At 40.3% G+C, this 14554-nt stretch overlaps 1 protein-coding gene across 1 annotated transcript in view; it reads right to left on the reverse strand.

Annotated features, from left to right (window-relative positions):
- Nucleotides 1-1352: 1352 nt before the first annotated feature.
- Nucleotides 1353-14554, reverse strand: part of LOC133055203 (zinc finger protein 107-like) — a 78182-nt gene continuing 64980 nt past the window's right edge. The window contains 1 exon segment of the mRNA XM_061140629.1: nt 1353-1613. Coding sequence (XP_060996612.1) covers nt 1353-1613 — 261 coding nt within the window.

Here is a 14554-nt window from a genome sequence, read left to right on the forward strand (position 1 = left end):
TCTTTTATCACAGAAGATATATTTCAACATTGTCAACTAATATTCCTGACTTGTGTTGATGTTATGATGATACAACAATATTTTAGTGAACTGTCATTGTGTTCTCTTCACAAATTAAGTGATATAACTATTGAAAATTTAGAACCAACCTCTGTTGCACTTTACATGCAAAGAGTCCATGACCACTTACATCATGGTGACCTCTAGGGATATTTGACATCAAAGACGAACACCTGCATTTAGATGTTCATTGAACATTTAACATTCTGGTTCCATTTTGTAATGGAGAATAGATAGAAATGGTTGCAACACAATATAGAAGGGCTTCTCTTATCTCTAAAGTACAAACCATAGAAATAATCTACATTTGCATACACACTAAAAGTGAAGCACCGTATGGATTTCACAGTTGAGGTACATTCATTCTCAAATAATCTCAAATCATGTCATTATAAGCAGGATGCATTGCTAATAATTGTAACTTTCTAACCATCAACCCTTCATCTTGTGACCCCTACGAACATATTCATTTTCTATTTGTTGTAATTTTGCATTACTCTGCATAGTAATTCTCCTTCAGCGGAAGTTCAGAAAACAGGATTGATGAAATCCTCACTAGCTTTCAGTCTCTGATATGTATTTAGATTTGTGTTTTGATGAAATACATGTGCACTTATTGGTTACATTATTTCCGTATGTTTCTTGTATAAACGCTCATGCTTTCTGATGTATGTTTAGGGCAAACCTCTTCCATCACTTGTTTCATTACTAGGGCTTCTCTCCAGTGTGTGCTCTCAGGTGTTGAGTGAGATCACTGCTCTGAATAAAGGCTTTGCCACATTGCTTACATTTGTAAGGTTTCTCTCCAGTATGAATTTGCTGATGTTTAGAAAAATTTGAGCTCTGGCTAAGGCTTTGCCACATTCTTTGCATTTGCATGGTTTCTCCCCAGTATGAATTCTCTGATGTTGGGAAAGACCTGAGCTATTGGTAAAGGCTTTGCCACATTTGGTACATTTCTAAGGTTTCTCCCAAGTATGAGTTCGCTGATGTTCAGTAAGATTCGAGCAATGGATAAAGGCTTTGCCACATTCTGTACATTTGTAAGGTGTATCTCCAGTATGAATTCACTGATGTTGAGTAAACTTGATATCTGGTGAAATGTATTGCCGCAATCCTTACATTTTTAAGTTTTCTCTCCAGTATGAATTTGCTGATGTTAAGTAAGATTTGAGTTCTGATCAAAGGCTTTGCCACACTTTGTACATTTAAAAGGTTTCTCCCCAGTATGACTTTGCTGATGTCGATTAAGATTTGAGCAATAGATAAACACTTTGCCACATTCCTTACATTTATAAGTTTAAAGATTTCTGGCTAGTATGCATTCACTGATGGTGACTAAGATGTGAAGTCTTACTAAAGGATTTGCCAACTATTGTACATTTGAAAGGTTTCCCATCTGTATGAATTATCCAATCTCTACTTAGATTGGATGAGTGAGTAAAGACTTTGATACATTTCTTACACTTGTTTTCTTTTTGTGGATTCTGAAGAGTCTGCTGTTGAATAAGTTCTGAAGACTGATTAGAAACTTTACCATATTCACCACAATTCTAAGTCTTCTCTCCAATAGGAGTATCTTTATAGAAAGACCTGATATTTGACAAATGGAACATCATAGTTACTCAGAAATGTGCACAGTTTTATTAGGACTCTCAAGAAATGAAACAGCAACCAGATTCATGCAGGTTGTCACAAGCCAAGAAGAGCATTTTAGTTCTCACTGTGAAAGAGAAAGGTAATCACCAGACAAGATTTCATCATGGTTTAACAGGAAGAAGACAGCAGGTGATAGCCGTCTATGACAGAAACAGAAATAAATCCAGACTTCTCCTAAATCGTTTTCAATGAAGCAGATCTTCCAAAAACACAGGACACAGAATGACTTCCTCGCTGATGCTTGGACCTCTCACCTGAGCCATCGGCTCCATCCACTGACACGTACCTGGGTACATGGCCATTGTCTCCATTCTCCTTCTACTCCTGGGATCCTTCATTTGCTCCAGAAAAGTGACCAGGTCTACCTTAGAGACCACAAGACCTGTTCATCAGAGAATGGAATATTTGTTTTGCTAGGGATTCCACTTTCCAATCTAATATGTATCCAGGTGAGAAGAGAATGCATGGTAGAATGTTAAGACAGCCTAGAAAAAGATTTCCCCAAATACTTTATTGAAAGCACCTATACAACACTAACTAATACATAAAAATCAGATCCTGACATTCTGGTCACATACTACAAGGCAAAAGTAAGTAGTGGAAATTGATTTGAAGAGGAGGGTGACACCATTTTATATCACAGAACTTATAGAATTAGCACTTACCTAGAAGAGGCAGATTACATCAAGGAAGAAAAAAAATCAAATCATCATGAAGTCTTCTTTTTAAATTCACAGCTTCCCATTTTCCAATACAAAGCAGGGATCTGAAACGCTGTTAAAAGAAGCAGAAGACTCCAAAAGACATTCTAGAAATGCAGGAACCAAAACCCTGAGAGCAGATAAGAGATTCTGGAAGGAAGCTATCCTCAACCAAAGTGGCCAGGTTCCTACAGTTCTCTAACATCATGTCCCCGTACACTTCCCATTGACTGAGGTCCAGGAAACACACTCCTCTTGAGTGAAATCTATGGTCATATCCTGGAACATCAGTTGTCCTGGAAATACAGAGTACAGATGACATGTGTCCATGAGAAGACTTCCTAATGCGCCCCAAGATGACAAAAGCAGCTCACAGAACTGCTTTTGATAAAGGAGAGCGTTTGGGGTATACTTTTTACACAGAAATATTTTCTACCGAATTCCTAACCCAAGAAATGATGAGATGTGACTCACAAACCATTTCAGAAACTATTCTGATCTAGAAGAGAAATGATAAAATTATCAGAACTACATTGGCTTTTTTTTTTTTTTTTTTGGCCACACTACTTGGCTTGTGAGATCTTAGTTCCCTGACCAGGGAATGAACCTGGGACCCCGCAGTGAAAGCACCAAGTCCTAACCACTAGGCAACCTAGGAATTCCCGGCATATTTATTTTTGAGTGTTGTATTTGTATGACACAGGATGAATTGCCTATCAGGGAAACAGGTCATATTTTGAAAAAGCACACTCTGATCCAAGAGTTCTTGAGTGGGACAAATGTGCTGTTTATTTTAACAAGCTTAGTTTTTTCTTAGTATTTTTAACAAGCTTCTTTAAACTAGTAATGTTGAAAATTCTGCTCCATGAATGACCGTTTTGAACCGTAATGAAGTACGATAAGTACTTATATTAAGTACTTGTAATAATAAGTAATGTAAGCATTCATACTGACTTTTGAAGTTCAAGTGTTTTACAAATTTTACAGTTCTAATAAGATAGCATCCTCAGTAGCAACAATCATTTTAACTATGTACTATATACTATATATCTTTCTGATAGCTTTTATAGAGTCTTGAATGTGCAACAGAAACAATTTAAAATCAATAATGTTGTTGTCCCACCTTTCTGCAAATATATAGCAAACATTCCTTAAACAGCTTAAATTTATTTCACTTCATGTACTCTAAACTTTACTAATAATACACAGACAAAAACACAGGGACAACTCTGAGGAAAGTTCACAGAAGTTTTTCTAACTGTGAGGAATATAAAAAACAAGAAAAAGAATTGATCTAATCATTTGAACATTTTCATGTATACATATACTAAAAAGGAACTATTTATTCATTTCACTACAAAGAAACAATCTAAGGACATGGACAATATGTAAGAACAATTTTTGATGGTTGGAATAAATAAAAATATTCATGAAATGATGATGTGTTTTATATATACCCTAGGTTTCTGCCGGAACACACAGATGCACACATAAAGACACTTAAGGGAAAAGCAATCTTCCATAAGTAACAGATCTTTTGGAAGAAACATTTTTAATCTACCTTTTTTTAAAACTCATGTGTATTTTTGCATTTATGGTAAAAAAAAAAATTCTAAATTGTGCATGAATGCGTGCTAAGTCACATCAATCATGTCCAACTCTTTTTCACCCCATGGACTGTAGCCATGCAGACTTCTCTGTCCATGGGATTTCCCAGGCAAGAATACTGGAGTGGGTTGTCATTTCCTTCTTCAGGGGACCTTCCCAACCCAGGGAACAAACCCAGGTCTCCTGCTCGGTAGGCGGATTCTTTACCACTGAGCCATCTGGGTTCACTAAAAACAATTTTTCCTCTTTAGTAACAGTAATTAAAAACACAATATTCGAAAAAGTCTACATTTTATGAGCAAATATACCATGACACCGATTTAGAACACATTTCCAGACCTATGTAAAGAAACTGTAAATCTTTACTGAAGCACATAAAGCCTGAAAATCACAAGCTTTACTTGGAAGATGTAGTGATCTAAAGACTTCAGTGACTGCAAATTCAAAACAATCAAACTCAAAGCAAACATGGATATTTCAAGTATAAGTCTCAGCTGTATCTAGGGGAGTCAACATAATTTTGAATTTAAAAAACAAAAACACCTAAATAAAGGGAACCTGCCAAATTACAGATGAAGCTACCACTGTATAGACTAGTTGAAATTTCAAAAGAAATGAAGCAAAATACCTTCCAAGGTAGCCAAAGAAGCCCACATAAAGAGAGACTTAGACATTATTTTTGAACAATAAAATAGAAGTCTTAAAGACAACATAATATTTGGCAATCATGCAACAGGTGAGGTATTCCAAGGTAACATCAAAAATAAGAGGGGGGGGGGGGGGCGGGAATCAAAGGGCAGAAAGGAAACATTAAGGTTTCAAGGTTGTGTAATAAAGAATTTAAGGACTTGCCTGATGCTCCATTGGGTAGAAATCTGCCTGTCAGTGCAGGGGACACGGGTTCCATTCCTGGTCAGGAGAGATTCCACAAGCCTTGGAGCAACTAAGCTAGTGTGCCACAACTGCTGAAGCCTACATCCTCCAGAGCCTGCCAGGGATTAATACAACGACTGAACCCGTGCCTTAGAGCCAGAGCTCCACAACAAGATAGCAGCCCCTCCTAATCATAACAGAGAAAGCCGAAGACCATCAGCAAAATCCCAGTATAGCCAAAACTAAATAAATACTAAAAGTTAAAAAGAATCTCGAAGGCTTTGGTCCCCAGGGTCTGGAAGTTTTTAAACTACTCTTGGAATTTAGGTTTTCTCACTCTTGTAAATTCCTTAGTGACTGCAGTGGCTTTATTACTCTCCGTAGGCCCTGATAATTTATGCTAACAAGATGACTTATGGTGGGCCCCTAGTTTAATAATGGGATGACTCAGGTTATGAGGCTGGGCATTTCACAAAGACCAATGAAGTGACTAGAGGTTTGGGGCTTTGAGCCAGGTGGGCTTATTAGTCCAACCTCTAAGGAGGGCAGAATGCTGGAGATGTTATCAACCATGGCTACCTGGCTAAACCCCAATAAAAACTTGGGACTTAAAAGCTTGAGTGAGCTTCTTTGGCTGACAATAGTGTTTTCTGTCACACTGATGTGCCAGGAGGGCAACGGGTCCCTTGGGATGATGACTATGGATAAGTCCAAACAAACCCATTCAGAAGTTAAGAAGTTTATCAAGTCCAAAGAAACAGCATTTCAGGAGAGACAAAATAAACAAATATAGGTCTCTTACCTGGGAACGCGTCATTTTTGACTCCTTGCTTTCCTCTTCCTCTGGGCTTCCTTCTAAGGTAAGATCAGTCTTGCGAAGTGACCCCAGAAAACAGGCCGTTCAATGCTTGGAAAAACACAGCGAGCTCCCTGTAACACAGCCCCACACAGAGGGAGGATCTCAGCAGGTACAAATCACAATCCTCTATGGCCACTGACACAGCAGGGATTCTGGAACACAGAATCAAATGAGATGGTTTTAATTTCATTCTTTTCTTCAGAATCGCGGCCCCTCCTGTGAAAACCACATAATCTACGCTGACCCTCCCCTTCACACTATAGGCGAGGCCCTGACCAAACTGCATACAGAATAGAGCCTCGTTCAACTCATCATGGATCAGAGACGGAGGGGTTGAGCAATGCAGGACTTCAAGCAGCGGCGTCTACACGTTAGAAAGTAGGACTGCCAGAGAAAGATATGGATCCTAGAACGATATTAACAGAAATGTGATGTGGGCCCCAGGGATCCGGCAGTTAAGATAAGGGACTTCAGAACTTCTCTCAGAGAGATGCTGGGACACACCGGGGGCGGGAAGGTGGGGACAGTAGTTTTAATCTCCACCAGTTCAGTTCAACCACTCAGTCGAGTCCCACACTTTTCGACCCATGGATCGCAGCAAGTAAGTCTTCTCTGTCCATCACCAACTCCGGGAGCTAACTCAAACTCATGTCCATCCAGTCGGTAATACTATCCAACCATCTACTCCTCGGTCGTTCTTCTCCTCCTGCCTTCAATCTTCCCCAGCATCAGGGTCTCTTCAAATGAGTCAGTTTTATGCGTCAGGTGGCCAAAGTATTGAAGTTTCTGCTTCAGCATCAGTCCTTCCAGTGAATATTGAGGACTGATTTTCTTTAGGATTGACTGGCTGTATCTCCTTGTAGTCCAAGGGAAACTCAAGAGTCTTCTTTAACGTCCAAAGACACCCCGGAAACTCACGTGTGGAGGACAACAGGCTGTGGGACTACAAAATCCGGGTTTTAAACAAAGAGAGCAAACTCACTGGAACTCCTCCGTCGCTAGTCTACATTCACTTCCGGGTCTGCAGGCTACTGCACCCGCGCAGGCGGAGGAAGTGGTACAGAGAGAGGTGATTGGGCTACGCCAGGGCCAATGAGACGCGAAATAAGGGCAGTGGGTGGGAACAGGCCTGAACCGCAATTGCGTAGGGGCGGGACCAGAGAGGGTGGAGCCTCATCTCCCCTCGCCCTGCCCCTGTCCATTTTGGGATCTGTTGATCCTTCTGTTGGGAGAAATATGCCTGAGAAATATCAATAACTTCAGATATGCAGATGACACCACCCTTATGGCAGGAAGTGAAGATGAACTAAACTTGATGAACTCTTGATGAAAGTGAAAGAGGAGAGTGAAAATGTTGGCTTAAAGCTCAACATTCAGAAAACTAAGATCATGGCATCTGGTGCCATCACTTCATGGGAAATAGATGGGGAGACAGTGGAAACAGTGTCAGAATTAAACCTTTTGGGCTCCAAAATCACTGCACATGGTGACTGCAGCTATGAAATGAAAAGACGCTTACTCCTTGGAAGGAAAGTTTTGAACAACCTAGATAGCATGGTGAAAAGCAGAGATATCACTTTGCCAAACAAAGGTCCGTCTGGTCAAGGCTACGGTTTTTCCAGTTGTCATGTATGGATGTAAGAGTTGGACTGTGATGAAAGCTGGACACCGAAAAATTGATGCTTTTGAACTATGGTGTTGGAGAAGACTCCTGAGAGTCCCTTGGACTGCAAGGACATCCAACCAGTCCATCCTAAAGGAGATCAGTCCTGGGTGTTCATTGGAAGGACTGATGTTGAAGCTGAAACTCCAATACTTTGGCCACCTCATGTGAAGAGTTGACTCATTGGAAAGGACCCTGATGCTGGGAGGGATTGGGGGCAGGAGGAGACGGGGACGACAGAGGATGAGATAGCTGGATGGCATCACCGACTCGATGGGCATGAGTTTGAGTAAACTCCGGGAGTCGGTGATGGACAGGGAGGCCTGGCGTGCTTCGGTTCATGGGGTCACAAGGAGTCGGACAAGTCTGAGCGACTGAACTGAACTGAACTGATCCTTCTGTCCAACTGTGCTTCATTTCTCTGCTTTTTGCTGCTTTTAAATCTCTTTGATTTCCTCTGGAGCAGAGCACTTCCTGCCTGTTCTAAGTTAGTGTTTCACAAAACTTAAGGCAAAAGAGAATTTTGAGAGCCGGCTCTATGGGAAACCAAGATGCTTTCAGCTAGTTGAAAAAAGGCAAAATTCCTCTTGGTGCGAGTGTTTGAAGATGAGTGTCTCGTAAGTGATGAAAAGTAGAATGTAATCACTTAGATGATCCGTTGGGGGGAAGCCTCAGTAATTGTAACCAGAGACCGGGCTTACAAGAGGACAGCTGGCTTTTCCCTTAGGAAATGATTCCAGAAGGAAAGAGGCAGACTGGAATCCAGTGTCATCTATAACCTAACCACAGAAATGACATACTCCTGCCAGAATCTGTTGATACAGAGATTAGGTGCTACACCAGATATCAGTTCCCAATGCCTCCTAATATATCTTACTATAATTCTTTTTGAAAAAATATTTACTAATTTGGCTGTACCTGAATCTTACTTGTGGCATATGGGATCTAGTTCCCTGATGTGGGCTCAAACCTAGGCCTCCAAACTCTTCCACTCCCAACACACATTGGGAATGAGGCGTCTTAGTCACTGGACAACCAAGGAAGTTGCAGTATAGTTTTTGTGACAGTGACGGGTATTGTTGAATCCAAGTGATATGGAACCTGATTTATAATGTAACTAATGACTGGAATTGCAGAGATCTCTCTGAAATCATGAAATCATACATTTTTAGGGTTCCTATATGTATGCCAATAGCACCTCCATGATTAATAAAAATAAATTAAATCTATAGAAATGATCTCTTATAGAAACAGTGTATAGAGTTGACAATTGTGTTCTTAGTCCATCAGTCGTTTCTGACTCTTTGCAATGCCACGGGCTGCAGCCCACCACGCTCCTCTGTCCAAGGAAGGTTCCAGGCAAGAATACTGAAGTGGTAGCCATTTGCTTCTCCAGGGGACCTTCTTGACTCACGGATCGGACCCTGGTCTCCTGCATTGTAGGCATAGTCTTTACCATCTGGGCTTCCAGGAAGCAGTAGAAATACCTTCTCTAACACTGGAATTTATAAAGTGCTTAACAAAGACATTGTTTTGTACTGAAAACATACATACTTGACTGATTTGGGTCAGACCATTTTCCAAAAGTAACTTCAAAAATGGGTTTCAGAGAGCAGCTATCAGACATAAAAGCATAATGTGTCCTATTCTCTGATTTGAAAATATTCTCAAAATTTATAGTTGTATAACTTCATTTTATAAAACAAAAAGACATCACTTTTTAAAAATGGCATTTTCTATAAATGTGATATAATGTTTCTTAATACTTAAAGTGTGACTTAATACTTTTCATGTCACATTAATTAACCGATCACTTTATGATTTACAATTAGTGACTTTTATTTTCAGTGTCATACCAGTTGATCACACTGTTATTTCCAGTATCATAGTTTAGGTTATAGTCTTCCATGATTCCTAATAAAGGTTTATTCAATACCTTTCAAAAAACCAATTAGTATTTCTGTTGCCAAGCAAGTAAAGAGCTTAGAGTGCCTTTGAAAAACAACATTTGTCAAACAAAATATTTTTTAATTTAAAAAAAATTGTTTATATTTATTTGAAAGAGAATAGGTTTAAAGAATTTTATTGTTTACTGTCAAACCTCAACATGAATTAGCCACGGGTATACATATATCCCGTCCCTCCTGAACTACCATCCCATCTCCTTCCCCCATCCCACCCCTCTAAGTTGATAAAGTGAAAAGTGAAAGTGAAGTCACTCAGTCGTGTCTGACTCTTTGCGACCCCATGGACTGCAGCCCTCCAGGCTCCACCTTCCATGGGATTTTCCAGGCAAGAGTACTGGAGTGGGTTGCCATTTCCTTCTCCAGGGGATCTTCCCAACCCAGAGATCGAACCCTGGTCTCCCGCATTGCGGGCAGATGCTTTACCGTCTGAGCCACCAAAGGAGCCCCTATTTGAGTTTCCTGGGACATACAACAAATTCCAACTGGCTACCTATTTTACCTGTGGTAATGTAAGTTTCCATGTTTCTCTCTGCATAGATCTCACCCTCTCCTCTCCACTTCCCATGTCCATGAATCTGTTCTCTATGTCTGTTTCTTCAATGCTGCCCTGCTAATAAATTCCTTGGTACCATCGTTCTAGATTCCATATATGTGCATTGGTATATGATATTTATATTTCTCTTTCTGACATACTTCACTCTGTATAATTTATAATATTTTTCATTTGCATATAAATTATATGTACCTACATAATTTATATTTAAGGTTATATAATTGTATAACTTTTAATAAAAAATAAAATTTGTCATAGAAATGTGAAAGTGAATCAGTCATTTCAGACACTTTTCAACCCCATGGACGATAGAGTCCATGGAACTCTCCAGGCCAGAATACTGGAGTGGGTAGCCTTTCCCTGCTCTAGGGGATCTTCACAAGCCAGAAATCGAACAGGGCCCTCCTGCATTGCAGGTGGATTCTTTATCAACTGAGCTATCCAGAAGCCCTGTCATAGAGCAGGCCTCTAAAGCAGACTACAATGAGGGCTTCCCTGGCGGTTCAGACAGTAAACAATCTAACCGTGGTCCAGGAGACCCACGTTCAACCCCTGGGTCGGGAAGAGTCCCTGGAGTAGAAATGGCAACCCACTCAAGTATTCTTCTCTAGAGAATTCCATGGACAGAGGAACTCAGCGGATTACAGTCCATGGGGTCACAAACAGTAGGACACGACTGAACATGGCTGAATGGCTAAAACGTTCTACTTCTTTCAGTATACCTACATTTGATTAGATGCATAAAATTTATCCTTACTCCCTATTGACTTAATAGTAAGAGTTTCAAGATAAAGAGAAACTTGCTACCCAAATAATACATTTAGAAATGCTACCAAACTTAAAATTAAATGACAAGGCATGATATGTTTTATTTTAAAACATAGCTACTTTTGTAAAATACATTAATATCATCATTATTAAATACAATTATTTTATAAATCAAGTTACGTTCACAATAAAGGACAGAAACAGTATGGACCTAACAGAAGCAGAAGATTTTAAGAAGTGCTGTCAAGAATACACCGAAGAACTATACAAAAAAGAGCTTAATGACCCTGATAACCACGATGGGTGTGATCATGCACCTAGATCCAGACATTCTGAAGTGCAAAGTCAAGTGATCCTTAGGAAGGATCACTTACAAACAAAGCTAGTGGAGGTGACGGAATTCCAGCTGAGCTATTTCAAACAATAAAATATGATGCTGTTAAAGTGCTGCACTCAATATGGCAGCAAACTTGGAAAACAGCCCTGGCCACAGGACTGGAAAAGGTCAGTTTTCATTCTAATCACAAAGAAAGGCTATGCCAAAGAATGCTCAAGCTGAGGCATGAGTTGTTGAACTCATCTCACATGCTAGGAAAGTCGTGCTCAAAATCTCAAAGCCAGGCTTCAATAGTATGTGAACCAATGACTTCCAGATATACAAGCTGGATTTAGAAAAGGCAGAGGAACCAGAGATCAAATTGCCAACATCCCTTGGATCATAGAAAAGGAAAGACCATTCCAGGGAAACATCTATTTCTGTTCCCTTAATTATGCTAAAGCATTTGTGTGGATCACAAGAAACTGTGGAAAATTATTAAAGAGATGGGAATACCTGACCACCTGACCTGCCTCCTGAGAAATCTGTATGCAGGTCAAGAAGCAACAGTTAGAGCTGGACATGGCACTACAGACCAGTTCCAAATTGGGAACGGAGTGCATCAAGTCTGTATGTTCTCACATTGCTTATTTAACTGAACTGCATGGAAGGTCATGTGAAATGCCGGGCTGGGTGAAGCACAAGCTGGAATCAAGATTGCTGGGAGAAATATCAATAACCTCAGATATACTCTCCCATCAGGAAGATTCCATATGCCTCTAACCCTTCTCCATCAGAGGGCAGACAGAATAAAAACCACAATCACAGAAAAACAGCCAATCTGATCACATGGACCACAGCCTTGTCTAACTCAATGAAACTATCATGTTTGCCATGTTTGGCCAATTTCATGTTTCTCATGACTTTGACATACATTGAATGCAATATATAAATATCTGAAAGTATATGTGTTATATAATTTATGTAACACACATTGAATACAATAAATATATATCTGAAGATATACAGGCAGTGAGAACATGTGAGTGTGTGAGTATTCATACACATTTACTTAAAGAATTTAAAAATTCTAGTTCACAACTGGTCATTTCAGAATTGCAGATGATTTACTAAAAACTGCAAATCTTATAAATTTGTCAGTTAATCTATTTTGTCTACTATTCTGGGAATTCACTTCCTTTAATGTCAGGAGGTTATGTTTTTTAAGGAACTTCCACACTGTCCTCCCAAGTGACTGCACCTGCTTATACTCCCTCCAGCCATTCAGGAGGTTCCCTGATCTCCAAGCCTATTCCGCATTTATGATATTATTAGTGGGCTTTCTGTTAGTTGTTATTCTGACTGTCAGGAGGTGATGTATCACTGTCGTTTTGTTCTGCATTTCTTATTGTTTAGTGATGCTGAGCATCTCTCTTTTGCCTCCTGCCAATCTAAAGGACCAAGTTGCCCCCCACCCCAGCCTCAGCAGCTGAGGCACACAGGCTTCGTCTCCCCAGAGCATGTGGAGTATTCCTGGACCAGGGATGAGGCTCGAGAGCCCTGCACTGTCAGGGGGGTTCCTAAGCACTGCGTTATGTCTGGTTTTTCTTTTTTCTTTTGAGATGAATATATATTTTTTGGAATATAATTGCTTTACAATGTTGTGTTAGATTCTGCTGGACAAGTTCATCAATCACCATAGGTATATGTATACCCACTGTCTCTAGGACCTCCCTCCCATGATCTCCGTCTCACCCCTCTAGCCATCACAGAGCCCTGCACTGAGCTCTCTGTGCTATGGAGCAGCTTCCCACCTGCTACCTGTTTTACACATTGTGGTGAATAAATGTCAAGGCTCTTCTCTCAATTGGGACCCGTCTCATTCTCCTACTGTGTCCACAGGTCTATGCTCTATATTTGTGAAAATAAGTTTTAACATATATACATATGGAATCTAGAAAATGTTATTGATGATACTATTTAAAAAGCAGGAGTAGTCGTGCTGACATCGATTTTAAACATTTTTATATTAAGCTTTCAAGGTATAAAATACATGGACGATTGTTCCATGCATTTTACTAAGTGAAAGAAGCCCATCTGAAAATGCTGCAAAAAGGAAGATTTTTACAACACGGCATTTTGATGTAGGTCAATGTTCTTATGTGCTGCATTGTGTCTGAGTTTTTCGGACTGAATGGATTGTACCTGCCAGGTACCTGTGTCCCTGAGATTTCCCAGGAAAGAACACTGGAGTGGGTGGCCATTTCTTCTTTCAAAGTATCTTCCTTACTCAAGGATTGAACCCACATCACTCGGATCACCTGCATTGCCAGGTGCATTCTTTACCACGGAGCCACATTAGAATTTACTCGGAAATGTAGAAGAGATTAAAATGGTCAGTGGTTGCCATGGGTTGCAAGGAGGGGCTATGAATATCCTGAGTTCAGGACCATGAAATCATTGTGTGAAACTGTTTTAATGCACACAAGTTATTAAACATTTGCCCAGATCCTTAGAGTGAACACCCCTAGAAGAGAAACATAAGGTGAAACTAGTAACTTTGTTTAATGTCTATGTATATTCATCAGTGGTAACAGATGTATACACTGGTGGGGCACAAGTAGGGAGATTATCCTCGTGAGGGAACAAAAGGTATATGGGAAAGCTCTGCACCTTACTTTCAATTCTGCTGTGAAACTAAATCATCTGAGATAGTGGTACTGGTGCAAGGACAGTGATTATTTTTTAGAATATATACCACTAGAAAAATGGATATGCTATCTTTAATTTTTCCTTAGTCAATTATCCTTTAAAGATATGAAAAATAGAACTCTCCATAAAGAGCAGAGAACAAACTGTAGCAGATGATTCATAAAGCCTGGAAATACAAACATGAAGTAGAGAAGCAACATTTTTTCTGTGTTGAAAGTGAAGGTGAAGTCGCTCAGACCATGTCTGATTCCTTGGGACTCCATGGACTGTAGCCCACCAGGCTCCTCTGTCCATGGCATTTTCCAGGCAAGAATACTGGAGAGGGTTGTCATTTTCTTCTCCAGGGGATCTTTCTGACACAGGGATCAAACTGGGGTCTCCCACATGCAGGCAGACTCTCCTGTCTGAGCCACCAGAGAATCTGTTTCATGTGTTAATTTATGGGTAAGTTCACTTATGACTTAACGCTGATCATTATGTCCTTGCTTGGTCACCGGATAGATTTTAGGGCATCATTTTCAAATGCATCTGTCCCTGCACATACACACTGTTAACCCAACGTCCACTGCTGCCCCTGGTTTATTCTCAAAGAAAGCTGTGATGGAAACACCTCCCGGATCCTGGTCTTGCTGTATGTACCAGACCCCCCACCTGCAGAGAGGTGGTCACAGTGCAAATCATTTTGTGCAAACCTGTGTCGTAGGTTACTGAGGGGAGTAAGAAACAAACCAAAACTAAGGACTCAGGCCATCTTTACTAGAATTTTGAGAGCAAAGCCTTGCAGGAACCCAGGGCCCCCAGGTGATTCCCACCAA

This window comes from Dama dama, chromosome 4 (genome assembly GCF_033118175.1).
Source record: "Dama dama isolate Ldn47 chromosome 4, ASM3311817v1, whole genome shotgun sequence".
NCBI classification, from domain to species: domain Eukaryota; kingdom Metazoa; phylum Chordata; class Mammalia; order Artiodactyla; family Cervidae; genus Dama; species Dama dama.